This window comes from Protopterus annectens, chromosome 3.part0 (genome assembly GCF_019279795.1).
Source record: "Protopterus annectens isolate FY-2018-M chromosome 3.part0, PAN1.0, whole genome shotgun sequence".
NCBI lineage: Eukaryota > Metazoa > Chordata > Ceratodontiformes > Protopteridae > Protopterus > Protopterus annectens.
Genome location: NC_056731.1, coordinates 1,714,259,125 through 1,714,285,455, shown reverse-complemented (window position 1 = coordinate 1,714,285,455; position 26,331 = coordinate 1,714,259,125). Strand labels below are relative to the sequence as shown.

The 26,331-nt window shown below is 39.9% G+C and overlaps 1 protein-coding gene across 1 annotated transcript in view; it reads left to right on the top strand.

The window, feature by feature from the left end:
- The window catches only part of KIAA0319 (KIAA0319 ortholog), a 2,335,945-nt gene that overhangs the window by 1,401,190 nt on the left and 908,424 nt on the right, over nt 1-26,331 (top strand). The window contains exon 10 of the mRNA XM_044065978.1: nt 24,186-24,318. Within this exon, the coding sequence (XP_043921913.1) occupies nt 24,186-24,318 (133 nt within the window). The remainder of the gene's footprint in view (nt 1-24,185; nt 24,319-26,331) is intronic.

The window sequence follows — 26,331 nt, the reverse complement described above, 5'->3', positions numbered from 1 at the left end:
ACGGTGGAACCAGTCCCTAGGAAGCCAAATAAGTACATTACGGCACCACAGGACAAGGCTTACCTCACCAAAGGAGTTCCAGTAGACGCCATGGTGGTGGCAGCGGCCACGAAAAAGGAGATGTCGGAGTCTTCTTCATCTGTCCATCCGCCTAACAAAGATTCTAGGACCATGGACAGATACGGGAAGCGCATTTTCAGTTCAGCGGCTTTCTCTATGCGTTCCCTGAACTACTTGACTCATTTTACACGTTTACAGAGGGATCTAGTCAAAGAGTTGGGAGATACCCTCCAGGGTACTACAGATGCTGCTGTTTCAGAGAAAGTTACAGCACATCTCAACACCCTTACATCCATTGTAAACTCGTCCATGAGGCTGATATCCTACGCAGCCGAAGGATTGAGTAGGGCAGCGGCTTCAGCGATTGCTCTTCGTAGGCAATCCTGGATGCGCTTATGTTCGTTTGCGGAAGCCTTCAAGTCTTCCTTTACTAACGCCCCATTTGATGGAGCCACACTTTTTGGCCCTAAAGTAAAGGAGACCCTTACCCGGTGTGAACAGGAGGGAAAGACTCTGTCTGCTGTCGGAGTCCGTTTTTCCACCCCTTCCAGACCGTACCCCAATTGGCAACGTGGTGGGAAAATGTGGTTTCGAAAACCCCAAGGATCTTTCCCAAACACACAGGGTGATGCCCCCTCTAGAGGCAGAGGGGGGGGCAGAGGTGGAAGACGCCGCCCTGGCGGCAGAGGGGGTCCGCAAAACCAAGGTGACAGGGATAACCTCCCTGGCAAACCTTTTCAGCACTCCTGAGAGGAGGCCCGACTGTCCTGCTCTGGAGGCAGTCGGGGGTCGCTTAGCTTTATACCCTCAGGCCTGGCAAAACCTTTCTTCAGACAATTGGGTAAAAGCGTTGTTACCAGAGGTTACAAAATCCCATTTCTATCTACACCCATTCCAAAGAGAACTCCCAGATGTACCACCCCATCTGCGAGACCCAGCAGCTACAGAAATTTCAAAGCTGCTAGAAAAAGAGTCATCCAACCAGTCCCAGCGGACCAAATAGGATTCGGAACTTACTCAAGGTTCTTTTTAGTTCCAAAGAAAACAGGGGACTGGAGGCCGATTCTGGACCTAAGCCATCTCAACACCTTTGTCAAGAAGGAAAAGTTCCGAATGGTCACGCTTCAATCGATCCTTCCATTCTTACGGAAGGACGACTGGATGTGCTCGATAGATCTGAAGGACGCATACTACCACATCAAAATGGCCAGGGCGTCCAGGGATCATTTGCGCTTCCGGCTGGGAGCCAGTCACTATCAGTTTCGAGCCCTGCCCTTTGGTCTGACTACAGCCCCAGGGTCTTCACCAAATGCATGGCAGTGGTAGCGTCTCATCTGAGGCGCCTAGGATTCCAGGTGTTTCCGTATCTGGACGACTGGCTCCTGTCTGCCACCACCAGGCGTCAACTGATACAAGCCAGGGATTACACCCTACAACTTTGTACACACCTTGGAATTTCAGTAAATTTCGAAAAATCTTTGCTACAGCCATCACAGCATATCTTATTCATAGGAGCAGAATTAGATACGCACCATTTAGTTCTAAAACTTCCTACAGAAAGAATAGTAGCACTTCAAATCAACATTTCCCTTCTGCTGTCGTCCAGAAAGTCCCGGCAAAATTGTTCTGAAAGTCTTGGGTCTCATGGCAGCTTCTCTCATTGCGATACCATTGGGAAGACTGCACATGAGAGTGCTACAATGGCTTCTGTTTGCACAATGGTCATTCCAACAACTTCCACTGACTCACGAAATATTGATAACGAAAACATGCAAATCACACCTAATGTGGTGGTTACAGACTTGCAACCTATCCAGCGGAAGACCATTTGTGCTACCCGCACCGTCAGCGGCGATAACCACGGACGCTTCCCTGATAGGGTGGGGGGGCATCTTTCAGGGACAGACAGTCCAAGGCGAATGGACCAATCTGGAGTACAATCTGCACATCAATGTTCTGGAGTTGAGGGCAGTGTTTTGGCGTTGCAACACTTTGCTCCCCTTCTTCCTCCAGGGACCATTGCAGTTCAGACAGACAACATGTCCGTAGTCTGGTACATAAACAAGCAAGGGGGAACCAGGTCTTACCAACTATGCAGAGAGGCCATGAGAATTTGGCAATGGGCAGAGTCCACGGTCGCTTTCTGATCGCAACGCACATCCTGGGGTCATCCAACGTCATAGCCGACAGGCTGAGCAGGGCAATACTATTGCCTCACGAGTGGTCCCTCAAACAGTCAGTTGCGAGAAGGATTTTTCACAAATGGGGCCAGCCTACCTGCGATCTGTTTGCGTCTCCAATGAACGCCAAATGCAGGAGCTACTTTGCCCTATTACCCCCTCCAGGGAAGTCCCCAGGACGCTGGTGCACGATTGGCCCCGGGTCTCCTATATGCTTTTCCTCCATTTCCCCTGATTGCAAAGTTTCTACAGAAAGCCAACAACCTTCAGAGGACTATTATTCTCATTGCTCCGTTCTGGCCTCGTCAAATTTGGTTCCCCTTTCTATTGCATCACCGCATTCGGGGACCTTGGATGCTGGACCCAGAGCCAGATCTACTGACTCACTCGTCAGGAGTTCCTCACCCATCTCTAGAATCTCTCCATCTAGCAGCTTGGCTGCTCCGCTTCCCTTTTTAGCCAGGTCGGTTCCCCTTACATCGGCGGTTCAAGATATTTTAGTAGCTTCTCATAAAGTTTCCACTATAAAGACTTACACCAGTAAGTGGAAACGTTTTGTCTTTTGGGCGGAGTCACATCATTTGGACCCTGTTGTAGCTCCGTTAAACAAGATTTTAGAGTTCTTGACCGAACTATTTCATGAAGGAGCTTCCCCGGCTACTTTAAGAGTACAGTTAGCTGCCATTTCTAACTATCATGTAGAGGAATGTGGTGCGCCTATTATGGCTCACAGACTTTGTAAAGCCTTTTTAAAAGGTTCTTTTCATATCAGACCACCAGTCAGAAGTCCGACATCACCGTGGAATTTGAACCTGTTGCTCTCTAAATTGATGTTGCCACCCTTTGAACCAGCCTCAAGTTGCACATTAAAATTTTTGTCATGGAAAACTTTATTTCTAGTGGCCATTACATCTGCTAGACGAGTGTCTGAGCTTCAGGCCCTTTCTGTCAAACATCCTTATTTAATATTTCATTCTGACAGAGTATCCCTACGCACTAATCCATCCTTTCTCCCCAAAGTTTGCTCTTCTAATAATATTAATCAGTCCATTGAATTACCCACCTTCTTTAAGAACCACTCTAATAAATTGGAGTATATGTTGCACAAACTGGATGTCCATAGACAACTCAGATTTTATTTGGATAGAACAAAAGATCACAGGAAATCTGATCAACTATTTGTAGCTTTTGCTGACAGCAGAAAGGGTCTTGCAGTTACGAAACGAACTCTTTCCAAATGGCTAACTGACTGTATCACATATGTTTATGAGGCCTCTGATCAAACATTATCAGTGAAACCCAAAGGACATTCCACCAGATCAGTTTCTACATCTTTGGCTCACGCAGCTCGCTTACCACTAGACACTATTTGTGCGGCTGCTACTTGGGCTAAACCACATACATTTATCTCTCATTACAAAGTGGACAGGGTTTCTAGGGATAGGGCAACCTTTGGTTCCACTGTGCTCAAGAACGTTCTCCCTTGAGTTCCTCAGGATCATGGAGCTAGGACGCTACCCATGTGTAGAACAAAGGCGAGATTGAACACTCTCACATAAAGAAGTTATGTCCTTACCATAACGCGTTCCATGTGGAGTGTTCATCTCGCTTGGTTATTACACTCCCACCCTCCACCCTTAGGAAGAACGTTCGATTTGGTGCCTGGTCTGGAGTATTCTCCTTCTGCTGTTGCATTATTAGTGTTACTATCATACCCTTGGTATGTTTGTATATATGTACTTCTATGTATATAGTTTGGCATGTGTGCGTGCTTTATGTCTGGTTTGCTTGCAAACTAGATCTGAGGTAAAGGCAGAGGGGGATTGTGGGTATTAGATGTCCTCGAGCTTCTTCTCGATGCAGAGCTTGCAGTCGGCCGGCACGGAGCCGAGGATCGGCTCCGAACCCATGTGTAATAACCAAGGCGAGATGAACACTCCACATGGAACGTTATGGTAAGGACATAACTTCTTTTTCCAAGGCCTCAAGCCCTGCCCAATGTCAGATATTAGTATACAAGGCTGTCACATCTAGTGTACACAATAACTAGTCCGGTTCAAGTTGCATTTCCGAAATGACGTGAAGGAATTCAGTGGTACCTCTGATTCGAGCTCTTACAAATTTAAGTAATGGTTTCAGATATTTAGTGAGAAACAGGGACAGAGGTTTAGTGAGAGAACCCGTGCCCAAAACAATGGGTCTACCTGGGGGACTGCAGGGATTTCTGTGTATTTTGGGCAAGAAATAAATGTATTGTTGACTGGGATCTGTTAATGTCAAATGTAACCTGGTGGTGTTGTTAATTATGCCTTCCGCTAATGCTAAGGACAAAAACTCATCTATCTGTTTGTTTAAAGAAGGGGGTGGGGTCGATGCTTAAATGGGTATAGTATCGGACATCCGAGAGCTGCCTGTTAGCTTCCATGTCATACTGTGTCCAGTCTTGCACCACCACAGCCCCTCCTTTATCAGCTCCCCAAATCACCAACTCATGATTCCTGGCTAACTTGACAATGTTATCCATATTGATCTTTGAGATGTTGTTAGCCATAGGTTTATGATCCCTTGAATAAAAATGCAGATCTTTGCGGATAGAATTTTGAAACATGAGCACATTGTGGTTCATAGGGGGCATGAACGAAGATCTGTGATATCTGAATTCATCAGTAGTATCTGAGAATTGCTTATCCTGAAAAAATAATTTTAGGTTTAAATTCCTACAAAATGTTACTACGTCATTAGCAAAATTCTCTTCAGGCACAACGAATCCAGGTACAAATGATAAATTTTTATTTAAAATGTCCATGTCCAAAGTAGAAAGGGCATAAGATGAAATATTGGTAACGTTAACATTTGTTATTTCCTTACAAACATTTGTAACAGAGCCTCCATGTTGTTCACTTCTTCTGTGTTTCCTGCCCCCCCTCTTAAGTTTAAATCCAAAGGGACGTTAGAGTTCCTTCTTTTCCCTGCTGGGGAGCCTGTGACACCTGAAGCCTCAAATTCCAGACCTGAGGAGGATTCCTCCCCTGAGGTCTCTACACTGGATGTAGATGCCTTTTTCAAAATGGATCTAGGGCATTTCCTTTTTGAAGGGTTCATCTTAAATTGTGCAAAATGGACATGTTTGTCTCTACCTGTATTGAAGGGCCCCCCCCTCTGTTGTAGTCTGCTAGGTCTCTGAGAAACTTCTTTTTCTTCCTGTCTCTTAATTGGGTCTCCAAAGTCATAAGTTCTTGGCCAAGATTTTTCAAACTGGAAGTGTAAATAGGTTGTCCATCATATCTTCTAACAGTATCACATAATTGGGAAATGGACTCTCTTTCACTGTCACTTACTCTGTTATGATGTTCGGCTAATATTTCCACAAACTTTAAGGAAACTTGCTGTTGGGCTTCACCCCATTCTTTTAAAAGAATCTCATCAGGATTGCTGACTAGAGGCTGTGTGCGTATACGTAGGCCTCTTGGTGTGATCCCTTTGGTAATGTATGCCCTGAAGAGCTTATAATGCCATACATTATTACGTAATACCCACATGTGCTTAGTAAGTTTAGAAAAAATAGCTTTGCAGCTATCTTCATTAGTGGATAGATGAATGCCACTCCCCACCATATTGGCCGTGCCAAGCCCAAAGATAGCCAAATCCTCTCGATCGGAAGCTAATCTTCGTAATAAACTGTTTAGTTCCATTGGTGAATGTATAAAAAATACATAAACAATGACCAATGTATGCAAAAAAACCCACAGAGAAGAAAGTCTGACATCAGAAATCCTAGTATTCAAATGTATTCAAATATTCAAAAACATCAATTCACCACCAAAGTCATAATAAACCATAATAGATGCAAATAGGACAAATGCCAGCCACTATAACAGTTTGTAAGGACAATATTAGCCGCTGTCATGTATAATTCCAAATTTCATAGTGCTGAGTCCATTATAAAAATATATCTATTAAGATGTTGAAGCACAGGTGCCCAGTAGGAAGGTAGCTGGAATAAAGAAGCTGAACCACGACAAAGTTAAAATCTTCTTTTTTAATACAAAATGGTGAGTGCTTTCGCAGTGGTAACCATTGCTTCATCAGACAGTTAATTCAAACAGCAACAGCACTTAAATTCTTTAATTCATTACTAAAACAACCAATCCTACCACTCAAAGTTAATTCAGTACTCAGCAATCAATTAATTACTATGGTTATGTTTTGCCCTTAATTAATTGCTGAAGTCAGAAGTACGCTGTTTAAAAACCACATGCACAAACTGTAAAAACAAGAACATGTGAATGAATATAAATAAAATACATAAAAAGTCAGTGAATAAATGCATATACTCATGTTCCCCATTTAGTAACTGCTTGTGTGTATGGGCATAAACATAAAAATATATGTACATTTATATAAAAATATAAGCAGTACACACTCAACAACTTAATACATATATTCTGCCTAATAGATACACATGCTGTCCACCTAGTAAACACATATGCTTTAAACATACATCTCAACAAATACTTGTTTTTTAGTGATATCTATGCTAGAAGCAGCTCAAGAAATATTGTCATATTGACCCAAAGCCCTGCATGTGTTTATGAAATCTTTTCTTGTTAAGATAGTATTGTTATTATTTATTTTATTTTAACCTTCTAGATTTTAGCACTGGCTTCAATGGAACACTATCATTCAAACCCAAACCTCTGTGTGCTCCTAAATGCAAAATCCATTTTACTTCCATATTTTCAGTAATATTGACTATGCCCCCTATCCTATTGCTGACATTCTGAATGTGTAAAACTTGAAATAAAAATATATGGTCATCCCCCTTATCCAATGTATGCTTAGCCAAAGCACTATACAGTTGCCCTTTTCTAGTGCAGTAAAGGTGATCCCTTATCCGTTCCCTAAGGTGACGGCTAGTTTTGCCAGTCAGTCTCAGGAATAAATGAATGATATCAACCCCTGTTATTTACACAGTGCTGAGTTCATTAAAACAAAGACCCCTGGGATATTCATATAAGTGCTGCATCCAATTCTGTTTAGAAAACACCAAAAGGCGTTTACATTGATATAAAATTATGCCTCAATTGATTCCAGGTGTTAGAAAATCTTCCACTTTGTCAATAGCCAAAAAATATTAAGCAATTTCCTTGATGACACAGCAGGCCAAAAATAATAGAGAGCCCCCACTGATGTATGCATTAGTAATAAAAAATAAAAATATACGTACTAAATACATATGCAATAGGCCCGATTTATGTATGGCACCATAGGAGATGAATAGGCAATACTTATCTACCTATGTCTTTTAAAGAGCACAATACTGTTGTCTAAACCTTCATAGCAATGGACCCCTATAGTGAGCACCATACAAGCATAATCATAATATTATAAAGTTTCAAGGCTTACTTGTGACCAAAATCACAATCCCTGAATAAGACAGGTGCAGCTATTCAAATGTTCCATAGAGACATATTAGACAATAGAAGTTTAAATAAGTAAACCTTAGGTGATGCAGTTATTATGGTTGTAAAACAATAATTTAGCATACAGTGTGTCCAAAAATAAGTTATAAAGGCCCAATAAATATATGGCCCCATAGGAGATGAATAGGCAGTACTTATCTACCTATGTCTCATAAAGAGCACAATACTGTGGTCTAAACCTTCATAGCAATGGACAACTATAGTGAGCACCATACAGACATAATCATAACATCATAAAATATCAAGGCTTACTTGTAACCAAAATCACAATCGCTAAATAAGACAGGTATGGGTATTCAAATGTTCCATAGAAACATATTTAGACAATAGCAGTTTAAATAAATAAACCTTAGGTGATGTAGTAATTATGGCTGTAAAACATTCATTTAGCATACAGTGTGCCCAAAAATAAGTTAGAAAGGTAAACCTGTATTGTTCACCCAACACAATGAAGTGTAAAGGTTACTAAATATGTCCATCATGGAATCATAATATCCCCTGTTGAGAGAATCGGACCAAAAAAGTCATATAGTTCCAAATGTAGTAGTCCCAATAAACCTGGTCGTGTTTTATGATGTTTCTGATGCACACCCCACAACATCAGATCCAAAATCGTGAAGCAGTAAATAATGCTCCACTGTTCAATTTCTCTTTTTGCAAAAAATGGTGTCCCACATTCAATAATGTAGAATCAGTTGATACTCCAAAGATAAATGAGCAATATACTGCCTAAATGTGTAACAATGACAGTTTGGCCAGATTCGGTATTTATTTAAAGAACATTAGTCCCAATGAAATGTAACATTCACCCAACAAAATGTAAAAATTGCTGAATATGTTCATCCTAAAGGCATAATGTCTATCGATGAAAGAGTCCAACCAAAAGAAGCCTAATGTTTTCAAGTATCGCGTTTGCCTATGTTTCCGATGCGTGTCCGTAAGCCCAATGATCAGGAAGGCAACAACAAAATATATAGCCCTGTTTGTAAGCTATTTCTATGACACCACATTCAGTCCAAAATCCTTGAAACAGTAAAAACTGCTCCACCATATGATTCCCTTTCAACAAAAAATGGCGTCCCACATACAAAAGTGTAAAGACAGTTGTTCTTGATACGCCAAATAAATGAGCAGTAACCTGCCCGGGTAAGGAACTGAATCAATTTGGCCAAATTCAGTGATCATTTAAAGAACATTAGTCCCATCTTCAAAAATCAGGACACATAAAACTGACTGCCTCACCCAGTATAGCAAAGTCATGACGGGAAGCCCATCTCATCTATATACACATCTAATTAGGAATCAATAGCTGTCACAAATAATGCACAGTATTAGAAGGTGTAAAGTACTTGCAATTCAAAAGATTCTCAATATTTGAAGTAGATCCAAAGAACAGTGCATATTAATAGACATTTAGTGCATTGTGATAATCACACACCATACTGCATACTGAAGCGTGTTACAATTGTGAGGTCCCAAATACAATGACATCTCCTAGAAAATGTAACAGGATTTCCATCCTTGTACAGTCAAGTATTATGAACCAAAAGGAACAAGAAAAAATATTTTCATCTTCTTAGTAGATAGGTCACCAAAATTGCAGGGCTGAAACCGATAATAAAAGGTAATCCAAGCCCAGAAACGCCACAGGCCAACAGCAGAGAAAAGAAGGAAGTCCAATGTGAAGTAAACTCCGCAGGTAGTGGGGCGTGTCATTGATCTATCCACTAATGAAGATGGCTGCAAAGCTATTTTTTCAAAACTTACTAAGCACATCTGGGTATTACGTAATAATGTATGGAATTATAAGCTCTTCAGGGCATACATTACCAAAGGGATCACACCAAGAGGCCTACGTCTACGCACGCAGCTAGTCAGCAATCCTGATGAGATTCTTTTAAAAGAATGGGGTGAAGCCCAACAGCAAGCTTCCTTAAAGTTTGTGGAAATATTAGCCGAACATCATAATAGAGTAATTGACAGTGAAATAGAGTTCATTTCCCAATTATGTGATACTATAAGAAGATATGAGGGACAACCTATTTACACTTCCAGTTTGAAAAATCTTAGCCAAGAACTTATGAATTTGGAGACCCAATTAAGAGACAGGAAGAAAAAGAAGTTTCTCAGAGACCTAGCAGACTACGACAGGGGGGACCCCTTTAATATAGGCACCCTTTAATATAGGCAGAGACAAACATGTCCATTTTGCACAATTTAAGAGGAACCCTTCAAAAAGGAAACACCCTAGATCTGTTTTGAAAAAGGCATCTACATCCAGTGTAGAGACCTCAGGGGAGGAATCCTCCTCAGGACTGGTATTCAAGGCTTCAGGTGTCACAGGCTCCCCAGCAGGGAAAAGAAGGAACTCTAATGTCCCTTCAATTTTAAACCTAGGAGGACGGGGGGGGGGGCAGGAAACATAGAAGAAGTGAACAACATGGAGTCTCTGTTACAAATGTTTGTAAGGAAATAAATGTTAATGTTACCAATATTTCATCTTATGCCCTTTCTACTTTGGACATGGACATTTTAAATAAAGGTTTATCATTTATACCTGGATTCTTTGTGCCTGAAGAGAATTCTCCTAATGACATAGTAACATTTTATAGGACTTTAAACCTAAAATAATTTTTTCAGGACAAGCAATCCTCAGATACTTCTGATGAATTCAGATATCATAGATCTTCGTTCATGCCCCCTATGAACCACAATGTGTTCATGTTTCAAAATTCTATCCTCAAAGATCAGCATTTTCATTCGAGGGATCACAGACCTATGGCTAACAACATCTCAAAGATCGACATGGATAACATTGTCAAGTTAGCCAGGAATCATGAGTTGGTGATTTTGGGAGCTGATAAAGGAGGGGCTGTAGTGGTGCAGGACTGGACACAGCATGGCATGGAAGCTAACAGGCAGCTCTTGGATGTCTGATACTATACCCATTTAAGCATCAACCCCACCCCCATTTAAGTGTCGACCCCACCCCCTTCTTTAAAAAACAGATCAATGAGTTTTTGTCCTTAGCATTAGAGGAGGGCATCATTAGCAACACCACCAAGTTACATTTGACATTAACGGATCACAGTCAACAATACATTTTTTTCTTGCCCAAAATACACAGATATCCTCGCAGTCCCCCAGGTAGACCCATTGTTTTGGGGAGGGGTTCTCTCACTGAACCTCTGTCCCTGTTTCTCACTAAACATCTGAAACCATTACTTAAATGTGTAAGAGCTCGAATCAGAGATACCACTGAATTCCTTCAGGTTATTTCTGAAATGCAACTTGAACTGGACTGGTTATTGTGTACACTGGATGTGACAGCCCTGTATACTAATATCCCGCATTGGGCATGGCTTGAGGCCTTGGAATACTGGTTATACAAAACAGAACTTTACCCGCCTAGGTTTAATATGTTTGTTATTGGCCTCACAGAACATGTTCTTGCTAAGAATGTCTTTTTTTATCAGGACAAATGTTTCTTGCAGATACAGCGTATGGCCATGGGAGCATCATTCGCCCCAATATATGCTGATTTGTTCATGGCATATATTGAGGAATAGTTCATCTATGATTGCTCCCACAATTTATTTATGGGAGATATGGATATTTGGAAAAGATACCTTGATGATTGCTGGTTGGTCTGGAGATCGGATGTTTAATATCTATGGGAGTTTATCAGTTATTTAAATGAGAGCAAATGGAGAATAGAATTTACGGTTAATTATCACAAAGAAAGGGTCACCACCTTCTTGGATGTTTTAGTGATTAGGGCCCCGGATCACACTTTGATCACTGAAGTCTATCGTAAATTCCCCGAACAGAACTCCCTTCTCCATGCCACCAGCTTTCATCCCCCCATATCTGCAAGAACATTCCTAAGTACCAATTCATTAGGATGAAACGCATTTGTTCTGATGAGAGCACATATGGGCATTTCAGAGATGACCTGGTATCTAGATTCAGGGACAGGGGGTACAAAATGGGACAGGTTCTACGTGTCAAAAACTGTGTGGAAAATATGGAAAGTCAAACTTAAAAGAAAAACACAAAGGTGAGGGATTCCCCTTAAGGTTTGTGACTACTTATGGTCGTAACACTGGGGTATTGATAGACAGTGTCCGGCACCACTTTAACATCTTGTTGTCTGACAATAGATTAAGTGAAATTTTGGGAAACAAATGTCAGTTTTCCTTTAGCAAAGGAAAAAATTTGGCAGCACACTCCAAGCATTATAAACATCAGCATGAGAAGGATAAACAGTATTCCCAAGTTATACTTTCAGTGGATCCCTTAATCGGTTGTTTCCCATGTGAACACTGTGTTCTTTGTCCTAGGATCCTTAAAACAAAAAGTTTCAGTAGCAAAAATACTGTTCAGGTCTTTGACATTACATTTTTTGCAAACTGTCATACCGACTGGGTAATATACCTTGCTAGCTGCAGCTGTTCAGCTTTTTACATAGGGCAAACATCGAGGTCTTTGAAGTTTAGAATGTCTGAACACCTTAGTGACATTAAACATCATAAACCAACTAGTGCCCTATACAAACACTCCATACTGCATAAAAATGCTGTATTCAGCTTTACAGTGATTGATAGAATAGGGGGGTCCAGATCCCATATACCTGGTTGGCATGAAATATTAAGTACCAAGGAGAAAAAATGGATCATTAAGTTAGGGGGCTTATTTAAACCTGGACTAAATGAGCACCTTTAATTGATCACATGCTTGAGTTCTAATCATATATAAGGGGTAATATGTTTAATGCATTCATACTGATGAAGGCTAAGTAACAGTATAGCCGAAACTGGTCTGATTTTTACTCTGTGTGCTTTTTCACCAAATAAAAAAGTCTGATAATATTGCCACTGTTTGCTGGTCTTGTGCTTTTTGAATTGTTACAGTTGGATTGAGACCTTGCAGCTGCCGTACCTGCGGAGTTTACTTCACATTGGACTTTCCTGGTAAACAAATGTTAAATAAAAAATAACATTTGTGGTTTTCTAGCAAATTAGTGAGAACTGAATTCACAAAATGATAGCTATTTAAGTTTCAACCATCCTATCTTTCAGGAAACACATGGTAACACAACATTTTATTCTAGCAACTTTCTAAGATTATACAAGCAATGTTTAAAATGTGTCCTGGGTTTTGGGCCTTGGCTTTTTCTTGATTTCTTGTGCTGCACAGTTCTTCAGGAGAAAGCGAAATTTAGTGCTGCTTATGCAAAGTCTACTTGCATTGTTAGTAGCACAAAAGGTAGTATATTTGCTTTTGCTGCAGAAGGCTGTGGATTCTACTCCCACAGTATGTAGATGACTTACTGATACTGTACAGTGTTGTACATTTAAAGGGGGTGGATGCTGCCGTCCTGAGAATGTCCTTCTTTTTTTGAGATACCTAGTAACTATGGACCTGTTATCAGTTTGCCACCCATTCCCTTTTGAAATATTGCTAACTTATCATTTTTTTAATGTAACGTAGGCAGTTTATTCTTCAAGGGCAACAGGCACTTTACTTGTTGATGAAACAATGAAATATAAAGTTGTTTGCTAGCAGCAATCTCTTCATTAGTAACAGATCTGTTTAATGTAGAATTATTTAAATGACTTTTACTTCTGCAGAGATTGTGCATATTTACTGATACTGGTGGGTTGTGGAAGTTTGAATAGACATTTATGATGGAAATGTTCTGAATTGGGCAGTTTTGTCATTTTTGATTTGTGCATTTTTTTTTCATTGCTTACTGGAAAAATGTTCAAAATATAAATTTAAAACACGCTCTAACAAGTGTATTATACAAGGAATATAATGTAATGGTTTACATGCATTTGGTCACGCGACCGAGGGTCAATCCGTCATAATGCCAAACCTAAATGTTGAATCTCGTATGCCAGAATACTCGGAATGTCACGCAGAACGTCGAATTTGAAATTCCCGATCGTACAACCGCCACAACAAACGCTACCATGGGTTGAGAGGAGGGGATAGTAGCCAGGCTAGCGTTCGGTAATCTCAGGTTCGACATCTGCATATTCGACATTCCGTGATCCTAGGGTTCTGCTGTCGACACATTCGCGGTCGCACATTGGTCATTTCCGCAAATGCATGTATACATAATTTAATACAGTCAGGAAGGTGTATCAAAGAATGTGCATGTTTTGTGTGCAAGGGGCCTATGATTTGAAAGAAGACCAAAGGTAATCTTTGTCCGCCACTTGCCAGATGCATTTTCTTTGAATGTGGGTTTCAATACTGTTTCAATCAATGTGTGTTTCAAGGGTGGAGAAGTTTTAATGCTAAGTCTATTTTCTTTGTGAGACTGTATTGCTTTGTTTAGCACATGTCTATTAGTGTTTGTGCTATAAAATGTAAAAGAAAAGTTTTAAGTGAAATCCAAATAATCATTGTAGAAGTAAAGCAGTATGCACATTACAGTGTTTATGGTAAATGGGGAAAAATAGCCAAGTAATGGGACATTGGAATGGCTGCAGGGGGACTCTGGGGCCATATTTGGTTGTCTCTTCTTCAGTTTGCTTTTGAAAGTTGGTATCCTACAATTCCACTGGAGTGGGTGGGTATGTATAATTATGTATGCACATTTTATGTTAATCAGCATACAGATTTGTACCTATTTTTCATGGGCCTTTGTCCAGATTTTTTAATGTTTCCAAGTTGAGAAGTATGAGTTGAATCTCTCAGTCACTCTGGTGCAGTCACCAAGCCCAGAGCAGCTCCAATTAAATGAGAGAACCAGGCATATGCTGTCTCAGAAATAGAATTCCCAGAATACTTGAAGTAATAATAAATTGGAGCACATTTGTACTCCCTCAGATGCATCACCAGAGATGCTGATTACTCCAAAGAAGGCTCATGAATTTCAGTTAACATGTTTTTCAGGATTGTTACTATACTACAGAATATACATATGACAGTTTTGCACTGCTTTCTCTACCTTTGTTGACATTTATGATTAACATAGTAAATCTCTTGCCATTTCTTTGCATTTTATTGTACCAGGATTTGAATATTGTATTATCTCAAGTATCTTTTTTCTCTGGTAGTTAGATACAATATTCTCATCATCTTTAAACATCAGGCCTAAGACACAACTTATTTCATCTAAGAAAGAAAAGCAAGACTAGAGATGATTTTTGCTGTGTTTAGCCTATAATCACTTGTATCAGTAATTCTATTTCTAGTACATTTCTGAATTATTTCACTTTTTTTCTTTCTGTGGCAATTGGGGTATTATCCCCAAAATTTGTATTTCAGCTAATAACTCTTTATTCTGTTCTGGTAAATATATTAGGCTTAGTATTTCTGCTATATATAGCTCGTTGGTCTCTATTTCATTTTCAGTCCGTACCTCTGTTTCCTCCCTATTGCTTGAATGAAGACTTTCTGAATAGGTTGAAAAGGGGTGTGCAGTTAGAACTTGTCTGATTGAAGACTGCTGGAACAGGGCTCAGTTTTGAGCTTTTTTCTGGTTAATTGGGTAACTTGTTTAAATCAGTTTGTTCATTTTCTATTGTTATATATATATATATATATATATATATATATATATATATATATATATATATATAAAATTGCACTTTATTCATCTGCGTTTCCTGTATTTGTGTTTCTTCCTACTTTATTACTGAGGGATTGACTACAACTCTGATCTGCGATATATAACAATAAGTATCCTTTTCTTTGCTTTTAAACAGTTTTTTTGAGTGTATCTGCTTTATTTTCTGAAAAAAAAAAAAAAAAAAATATATATATATATATATATATATATATATATATATACTTCTTTCCCGCCTTTCTAAGGTAGTATAATCCAGTTTTCAGGTTAGTGCTGAATTCAGGGCTGTGTTACAAATCTCTGTGTTTGCCCATACCTTACTTGGATAGAAGGAAGTTTATCTGTTCACCTGTAAGAGAGGGGAGCTTTGAGCAGCCTATCTGTCCCTGGATGAGTGGTTTCAGCCCAGAAATTAGTAGTTTATTGGCCATTTTGGGCTAATTTCTATTTCTTTCATTTCCCTGTTATAAATACCATATTTGCCCGGTTTTGCGCATCGGGCAGTGCCGGTTATCTAGGTTAAGACTATTCCCGGCTCCACAAAGTCTCCTCTTCAATTTTTCCCTTAGAACTAGACAAACCTTCAACTTAAGCACTCAAGCCATTAATTTCTCAGCCCGGCACTTGCTCAAAACTTATAGCAAGCACTTATAAACCCTAGCACTAGACCCTCCTGTACTGTACAGAAGGACAAGGCTCTCTATTCGACCTTACCAGCCATCCAGTAAAACAGTTCACTGTACCTATCCAGGCATGTCCAAAGGGCAATTTCAGGTATACTCTCCAGTCCAGCTGGTGAATCTGGGCATTTTGAGGCAATGTTACAACTGCCTCATGTACACAAACAACCCACTCCTCCTACCATCAAACACTAATACATGCGAGAGATGCAGTTATACAGCCAAACTAGAGGTTAAGCTCTCTCAACCCAAGACTGGATCAGATAGTCAAGAGGAGAAGGGAAATACTTGCATCACACCACCAGTCTTACATAGACCCATTAAACCAGCACCGGCAAAAAACACACATAAATACATGGAAACATACTTGGAGGACCTAAATAAAAATCTGCAAAACCAACAGAGACCTCCAAAGCAAACATCCAAGCAACCTCCAACCCCCAACACAAACCATGAAACACATACTTCACAAAACCAGTGTGCCATGCAATCACAGTCCTTAAGGCAAAATAACATACCCAACATACTAGTAATAGGTGACTCTCTAGTCAGGCACACTGACATCCCACTCACTAGGCTGAATAAGGAGAAGGTTACTGTTAGCTGCCTGTCGGGTGCCAGGATCCGCCACATAACACAAGCACTCAGGTCACTACAGAACAATTACAAATATGACTCTGTCATTGCCCATGTTGGTGTGAATGACCTGAGGCGTACCTCCCTGGACTACATGAAAAGAGACATGGAAGAGCTCTCTGATCACGTAGCCCCAGGCCGGTATGACCCTGAACCTGAGTAGCATCCTGTCCTCACCAAGAACGATACCACAATATAAAGAAAAAATTCTCGATTTCAACAATTGGCTAAGTTTCTGGTTTCATTCAAAGGGGATCCAATGTCTGTCCACCTGAGATGACATGTTCGACAAGCCACGCTGCTTCGCTAGAAATGGCTTGCACCTGTCACCCTTAGATTTTCGAATACTTGCCAAGGCACTTGCCACCCCCATAGTGCCTTTTTTTAGGCAAGGCTCAAAAGACAAACCCACCGCCGTAAATAGCACAAGTAACAAAAAAACTGAGGGTAATGCTACTCAATGCCAGAAGTCTAAACCTCAGAATGCATGCACTCGAGGCACTCCACAGTATGGAGAAAATCGATATATGTGCAGTAACAGAAACCTGGTTTAAGGCACCAGAGAGCAACCCAGCACTACCAGGCTACAACTCATACCATACATTTCGGCCACAGAACCCAAACCAAAATACAAAAGGCGGGGGCGTATCCATATTCATCAAGGATACCCACACCTCCAGGTTAGTGGCACAGCACGATGCTTCAGAGATCATTCACATGCAAATAACAATGGGCAAAACTGCAATTCAAATTGTAACTTGCTACAGATCACCCACCATGTCCCAGGACCCCAATTCCGCATTTCTGGAAACACTGGGAAACATAAAGGTTCTACCAATCACTCTAATATTGGGTGATTTCAATTTCCCAAACATTAACTGGGAGAACTACTCAAGTACTAACTCCCTTGCCCAACCTATCCTAGAATTTATAAACTCAAACGCCCTGGTTCAACTGGTCAACACTCCCACCAAAGGTGACAACATATTGGACCTGGTCATCACCAACATGGGCGACTGGTGCTCCACACCAGAGGTCAACCCGTCACTGGTTAGATCTGACCATAAACAAATCACTTTGGATATCCATATTCCGCCCCCACCCCCAGACAAGAAAGCCACCGTGAAAAACTTTTCAAAAGCAAACTTCACATTACTGAAGACTGAGGTGGAAAGTTTCAAAGCCCCCATGCTGAAGGATAACATAGTCCAAGCTGCAAAATCCTTTACTAATGCATTCTACGGGCAGCTACAAGAATGCATGGATCGTGTCATCCCAAGCAAAGCCAAGACTCACTCCTCCAAGAAAAGGAAACTAGTCTGGTGGACTCCTGCCATAAACAAGCTATACAATAGAAGGAGAAAACTAGTACAGAAAAGAGTAAAATTCCAAGAAGGGAAGACATCCCTGATCAGTATCAGCAAGAAACTACCATCCCTCATAAAATCATCCAAGGCGAGCTTTGAAAGAAAAATTGCCAAGGACTCCAAAGATAACCACAAGGTATTCTTTAGCTATGTCAAGAATCTAAGTGGCAATGCTCAGATGTGCTCAGAGTTAGTGCAGAATGGCACAAAATACACTGAACCCACCAATATCGCCAACATCCTGGCAGACAGGTTCAGCGCAAACTTCACCCCCCTCTCACCACCAAAAGGGCCCATAGCCATACCAGAAGAATGTAGAGTCCCTGAAATTACAGACACTCGGATTAAAACAGCCCTCTCCAAAGCCAAAAACACAGCATCAATGGGACCAGACGGTGTCCCAGGCTGTGTCCTACACAAGCTCAAAGACGAACTATCCCTTCACCTAAACACATTGTTCAAACTCAGCCTCTCCACAGGCTACATACCCATAGAGTGGCGCACAGCAACGGTTATTCTGCTCCACAAAGGTGGAGCCACAACAGACCTTAGGAACTGTCACCCTATAAGCCTGACTAGCTTGGTCTGCAAAGCTATGGAGCGCATCACCATGGAACTCATTAACAGAGACATTGGGAACCTCCAAACACTGGACCCTACCAAGTTCGGCTTTGTTAAGGGCAGATAATGCCTCCTAAACCAGGTGGACTTCTTTGAGACAGTTACCAAGGCTATAGACAAGGGAAAGGTGGTACACACAGCCTACCTAGAACTCGCAAAGGCCTTTGACACCATTTGCCATTCTGGTATTATAGACAAGCTCACCAGCCTGAACAAAAACCCCTATGTCACAAGATGGGTTGCCAACTGGCTCACAAACAGAACCCACATGGTAAGAGTTGTGGGAGCTAGGTCTGACTCTAAACCGGTTACAAGTGGCGTTCCCCAGGGCTCAGTCCTAGGACCCCTCCTGTTCGGCATATACTTCTCAGAGGTACAGGCAAGCACAGGAGGACTATGGCTGACCAAGTTCGCAGACGACTGCAAACTAGGGGCTGTAATTGATTCTCCGGCTGACACAGACATCCTCCAAAAGGGTCTCACTGAGACGGACACCTGGTGTCAAAATCATGGCCTCAAGCTAAATGCCAAAAAGTGCATAGTCATCCCCTTTGGAAAAAACAAATTACCCAAAAATTACCACATTGGTGGTAGTCCCATAAATACGGAAGAAGTAATAAGGGATCTGGGGACCCAAGTAGATAGTAAACTCTCCTTTGATAATCACATTGCCAAAGTGGTTAGAAAATCCTTCTACATGGCACACCTTATCACAAAAGGGTTCTCATCCAGATCAAAAGAGGTCATTGTGCCCCTCTACTCATCGCTCATCAGACCCATCATAGAGTACAACGCCCCATTTGGGATGTATCTTACAAGACACCTGAAACAGCTGGAAAGACCACAGAAGTACCTCACTAAGAGGATCAATGGCCTCAAACAGATGCCGTATGCAGCTCGACTGAAGAAACTCCAGTTGTACTCGGTTGCATACCGCCTACTCAGAGGTGATCCCTGCCTGACATACAAGGCCATGTCCAACCCAGAATTGATGGACATGCTCCACTTAAAGAAAACCTTATCCCCTTGAGCCACACGCTCTAGGGATCTAAACCTCACCACAACAATAAATAGAACGTGCTGGAGGGATAGATTCCTGTCCCAGAGACTTCCCATGCTTTGGAACAAGATCCCACTCTACATTAGGCAGAGCTCCTCGCTAACACTCTTCAAAATAAACCTTGACGAGTGGATGGGAAACAGAAAGTTTACCTCGGGGATCACTTCAGTGGCTCTGCTGGACAGAGGCACAGGGAACTAATCTAAGTGGGCAGCGAAAGCCAACACATTCTGGCTAGGCTTATAAATGCCTTCGGGCAGATAGCCTAGTACCCACCGATGAACCTATGAATATACTTTACAGGAGTTTAAGATTTGGATCTGCTTGCATTTCTGCTGCATAAATATTAGTGAAATTTCTCACATTCATACACTGTCACTAGCAGTTCTTTCTCTGTTTGAATATAATTATTTTTGTGCATCTGTAAGATTCCTACCTTGGAACCATTTGCCCTGGTTTCAGTCTTTGTCTTTAACACAAGTACAAAAAAGCACAGCCCAGACTTCTCTGGAATTCTTAAAGACTTCTGCCTTCATAGGTTTGCATTTTCTTTAAGAAGAGCAGATAAGCTCCTGGACATTCTTACATGGATACTTAGACATTCTGATTTAAAGGGCTAGTCTCCAATACTCTTGCTTTTTCTTAAAACTTGTTCAAGTTAAGGGGCATAATCCAGTCATTCTCAGTACAAGAATAAGAGAAGCACACAAATTTTTCTTTTGTCATGCTCTTTTAACCACACTTTTCTTTTCTTTTTTTGTTTTACATTTCAGTGCCTACATTTCTTAAAACTGAACAAGGGAAAGAGAGAAGAAGGGAGAAAGAAACATGAGCACCTGTTTACATTAGTATCACAATTACACTTAAAAATAACTGAAAGAAAATACTTTATAGCATGCAGAGAAAATCATGCGCTATGAAAATAGTACCATTAAGAAAAAAAATTGTTTTACTTACAGTTAACTTTCTCCCTCCACTTCCTCTCTCACTCACTCCAATGGAGCTCTGGAGGTTGCACTGTAACTTCCAGTGGGCAGAGCCTTTTGACAGAATCAAATTATGTTTTTACATTTCAAACAAATGTTCATATCTCTGGAACCACAGGGGTTATGAAAAAAGTATTAATGGCAAACTCTTCAGCATAAACCATTTTTATAGTGATAGTATTCTTTAGGTACTAGATCTTAAACAAAATTTATAAGTCACAGTAAACACAGTAACTATTACATTTGTAACATTTTGTAAAGAACTTAAATATCTCAGCAAACATTCAAGTTGCACGCATAATGTCAACAGCATTTTATTCATCTAGTTGAGGACTTCCATATGAAGCTAAGGAGTTCTGTCTGTGTTACTTGGTTGTTGAGAAATTTAGAAAAATGGGAAATTATATCTATAAATTAATATCATAAAAAAACAACAGTTAATATCTATTAACCTGCACTAGACAGAAGTCAAATATTAATGCAGTTGAGCTTGCAATTCTGTGACCATTAAGATGAAATCTTTTAAAACTTTGTACATAGTATGGTTTTGGATTTATTGATGCAAATATGAACAAGCAATATTTGACGTCTAGAGGCATCAGTAGGAGTTAACTGCAGATGCACCTGGAGGCGTCACTCGGATGTAATGAGTTAAGTATTTTTCGAACATCAATGACATGAAGTAGGGCATATGCTTTAGAGTTCCCTACAAGGTTAGCAAAGTACAAAAAGTCCAATATTTCCAGATTTCTTGTTCTGTAATGTTTCACAAATATAATTATTGCTTTGTAATCCTGCATTTTTTCAATTTATAAGTTACTGGTTATATTCCTGTTCATCTCTATCTCCCAAATCATGTGTCTGTTTTATTTCCAATGTACTCTAGATTCTTCTAGTCGACTCTTATGCGTTTTTCCTTCTCTCAAGCATTTTCATTGAAATATTGGAAAAGGTTTCACTGGCACAGTCTCTCTGTGGCCTTTATTACCCGAAGAACAAGAAACAGAATATTGTTCTGTTTCACAGTTCGCTTTTTGTTAGACAAACATTTGCATTTCCTCCTTTGCTTGTAGTAAATCAAAAAATGATTTTGTCCCTTCAGGGAAAAATATTTTGAAAATAGCTGTGTACAGTAGTTTAAATCTCATTCCTGCTTCTCAACTTTCCCTCAATAGTGGTATAAATGTACTCCTCTTCTGCCTGGTCTACAATGAATAATCATTTTCCACAAACACTCTGCTGTCTCGTACTTTGTCCTTCTGCCACAATTTTTGTCAGAATCAACTTCTTCTGCTTTTCCTTCCAACTTCTCTGGTACAGCAGAAAATCTGTTTTTTCCTATGTGCTCTGTCCTCTAATTCTATTAATTTTTGAAACATCTCTTCTTGTGCAGTCTCATTTTCAGTCAGCCTGTTTTTCATTTTGACCTCTAATTTATGTAGTTTTATTACCTCATCTGAATATCTGTTTACAGCTTCTTCCATTTTTCCAGCCTTTTGTTGTTTGTGTTGATATACTCCATCAGTGTTTCATTTATTTTTAATCGGGTCTTTATGCAGTTGTCTTATCCTTTCCTATAGATTACTAGAAGTCATGTCTGGAGCTTGCACTGCTTTTTGCTGAACAGCTGCAGCACTTTTCCCAGTCAGTGTTTTTCCTCACCTTTTGAAGTTGATTTTCCTTCAGGTCCTATGTATTTCTTTTTTCCTAACATTTAGGCAGTGCACTTACTAGCCAGATACTGAAATTTACCCAGAAGTATAAGTCCTATGACTTTCTGTGCTAATTTGCTGTTTTCACACTGGGGGAGCTAGAATTAAGCTTACTCAGTGTGCAGCCATCTTGGAAGTCCCCATACAAAGCTTCTTGTAGTGATTATAGATGATAACTTTAAATTTGACCTGGATGTTTAAAATAACATAAAAAAGACTCACCAAAATTAGAAATGTTCTACAGGGCAGAAAAAATTCCATAGCAACACCACCAAAACCACTATTGCCACTACCTACCTTTTGTCTTATACTGTGCACCCATACTAACCACCTTTCAGTTTACAATTAAAAATAAGCTAGAAGAATGCTATAATAAGGTTGAAAAATTTGCTACTTCCAAACAGTACCACAGCCATCACTTTATTGCCCTTAAAGCTTTGAGGTGGTTAGAACTGCCTCACTACTTAAATTATATACAGTTTATGTTCATACATAAAATTATTCACAAAGCCAATGATTGCCCTGCTTTTATTCCCATTCTCCATTCCCATCACCGTAATAGACTGCTTTGATCAAATGAACATGTTTTCAGCATATATATAATCCCGCAAATCCTCTGGCCAAAGTCTTTGCTCATACCCTGTCACTAAAAATGGAATTCTATCCCTCTACAGATTAGATCTACTTCTAACTTCTCCAACTTCAAACTACTACTAAAAGACTACCTAAATAAAACCTAGCTATGTTCCCTTTCTTCTTCTACCACCAGCATACTTTGACTATGTTCAGTGAAAAGGAAATACTAAAATTGATTTCTTAGACAAAGAATAAATATGTTTTGCCTAGGCTATATCACATACCTATCTCTGTTCCACAGAGTGTACTTGATGTGTTTATTTTTGCAGCTTGTGAATACTTTATCCATTGACAATGTTCTTTTTCATCTTATTATAGCTGTCTGAATGTTTGCACTAAGTATGTATAGGCTCACACTGTATGAGCTGAAGCTGAATTTTTACTTAGTTACTATGTCATTCTTCTGTAATAGGCTTTGCAATAACTTTATTTAACTGTAACCATGTTACTTCAGTGTGGATTTTTTTTCCCCAGGCCTCCACTGAAAATGGGATATTATCCCAGTTAAACTTTCCCAGAAAACAAATGTCAAATAAATAAATAAATAAAAACAGAGTTACAAAATGTAATTTTACAATGCAATATAATACAGAGTAACCAAAGAAGTAGTAAGATTGTCTAGTAAGAAAACTAAGCTTAATTGGTTTGAATTAGAAGTGAAGAGAGAGACAGAAGCAAATGTGATATAAGTAGAGAAAATACATCAATTCAGAATAAATAAAATATTCAGGTGAGGACAGAAAAAGACTGACAAAGGAAAAACTTAAAATTCACAGTGGTTCACAAAGAGAAATTATAGTAAGCTCATGATTCTTTATTGTGTGTTACTTACATGATCTTTCACATAAGCTATTTCATTTTCATTGGGGATATGGAGGTATTTTGGTTTGAAGTAATGCTTTTTAAGAAAAAAAAACATAGTCCCCACTCTCTTTAAATCTTATTCATCTTTGTAGCAGAGGAAAATTACACATTAGAAGACACAAGATTAACTGCAAAGAAAATCTTACAATTCTGCCATTAAAAAAAATCTTCTTGAACAATGTGATACATTAATGTATATGCTGTCAAAATGGATGGTGTTAACAGATAGACTTGCACATGATGGTGGATTTTTTTCTCTGATTTACTTACATATTGTTTTACTTTTACTTTTTTATGTAATTTTCTCTTTGATAGTTGCTAAAATCCCTCCTGTTTCTGTGACTGGACCTGACAAACATCTGCTGCTTCCAGTGGAAAACCTCACATTGGATGGGAGTAGGAGCACTGATGATGTTGGAATTGTATCATACTTCTGGGAAAGTATCAGGTAAGTAATGGACATTCATAAACCATAAACTGTGTTTATTGCAGTTTATAAGCTTAGTTATAAAGCTGTGTTCTGTTCAATTTTTTTCCTTTAAACTTTTTAGTTCCATACTTACTGATCATCACGCATTTCCTAATAACACTAAAACTTATTATGTTAAATTGTCCATCTCGCCTTCATTCTTGCTGGATGGGTTTGGAGCTGACCTCGGCTCCGACTCGGCCACTCTAAAAGCTCGAGAGTTGGTTCCACCGGCTCGAGGCTCCCCTTGATCAAGATGCCCTTTTGCATCTATGTTTCAGTATCTGCCTTTGAGATCCCATTCTCAGCTAACATATGGCGCAGCTAGCAGACTCCTTGGTATTACCTTCCTTTGTCTGCAAGAAGATGAAAGGAGTTAGGAAGTCTTTGGGTGTCAGGCCAGCTCCTGTTGTACATATGACTCTGATGGGTGACTATGCTGTGGCCAATCTTGGTTCCTCAGACTGCTAATCTTTTTCCCCTGGTTCTTCTGGTGTTGTACCTACAGCCACCAAAGAACAGGTGATAGGCATGCCCTCTGCCGCTGTAGGGATGCCCTTGGTGGACAAGGGAGAATCATTGCTGTTAGTTTCAGGAGAAGGAGCTTTTTCTCTGGGCCAGGATAGAGAACCTGAATCCAGGATGTGTATTCCTTCTATGGGTGAGTCATTTTCCCAGGGAGTTTCACAGGAAGAGTGAACATATGGTGAAAATATTGTCTTCTCCTGTTTCTGTTTCTATGGACAGAGAAGATTTACTGGCATTTGCTAAAGAGCTCTTATATGTGTTTTTGATGCCTTCTACCTCTTCAGGCAAGAAAAGAAAAATAGTTCCCACTCTTTTCTTTCCTTGGTTTCCATTCAGTAGAATAGACAATGCAGGGGGGTGGTTGTACTTCAAGAATTTCCTCTCAGTCTGGACAGTCTGATTCTGAGGAAAGTATGGCATCAGATTTCCCTCTTGAAGGTTTATCTTTTTCTGAAACTTTTATCCAAGATAAATTTGTTTTTTTCAGTGGGAACAGAATGAAATTCCTGTTGCATAGAATATGTATTATGATTTGTTATAGTGGGATGTTCTTAAATTTGTAGGTATTCTTCCTCTTTTGTCTGCTTTATAGAATGTTTTTCCTCACTGCTCTCAGTTTACCTATTGACAACCTCCTGTCCCCAGGAATTCTGAAAGGTTATACATGCTACATCAGACTCATAAATGTTTATTTTCCAGTCCTTTAGCAGAACAGCAGCAACTTCTCTATCTAAACCTGCTTCTACTAATCAGTTTACTACTGCTAACCTCATTCCATCTAACAAGGACTGGAAAGCTATTGACAAACTGGGGAAGACATTTTATTGTTCTGCTACTTTAAATTTCAGGATTTAAAATGTCAAACTCATATGTTAAAGTACTAGCATTTATCTGTTGAGACTGTGCAAAAGCTGTTAACCTTCATTCTTCTGAGGTGAGACATTCCTTCAATTCCCCAGCAGTATCTGCTTCTTGTGTTACTCACCCTATTTTAAAGTGTGCTTATGATCCTGCAGCAGATTGCTTCTTCTGGGTCAGTAATGAAATGATTGTCTTAGCTTCATTCCCAAAACCTTCCTGAAAATGACTACTTCCAAGATGGCTGCATACTGAGTAATAGCTTAATTCTAGCTCTCCCAGTGTGAAAACAGAAACTTAGCAGAGAAGGCCAGTGGACCTGTATTCCTGGGTAAATTTCTGTAACTGGCTAGTAAGTGCACTGCCTGGATGCCAAGAAAAAATAAATACAGAGGACCTGAAGAAAAAAATATCTACAAAAGGTGAGGGAAAAAACACTGAGTGTGAAAAGTACTACAGCTATTCAGCAAAAAGCAGTGCAAGCCCAGACATGACTTCCAGTAGCCTAAAGGAAAGTACAAGACAACTGCACACAGACCTGATTAAAATAAATGAAACACTGATGAAGTATATTAACTCAAACAAAAAAGGCTGGAAAATTTGAAG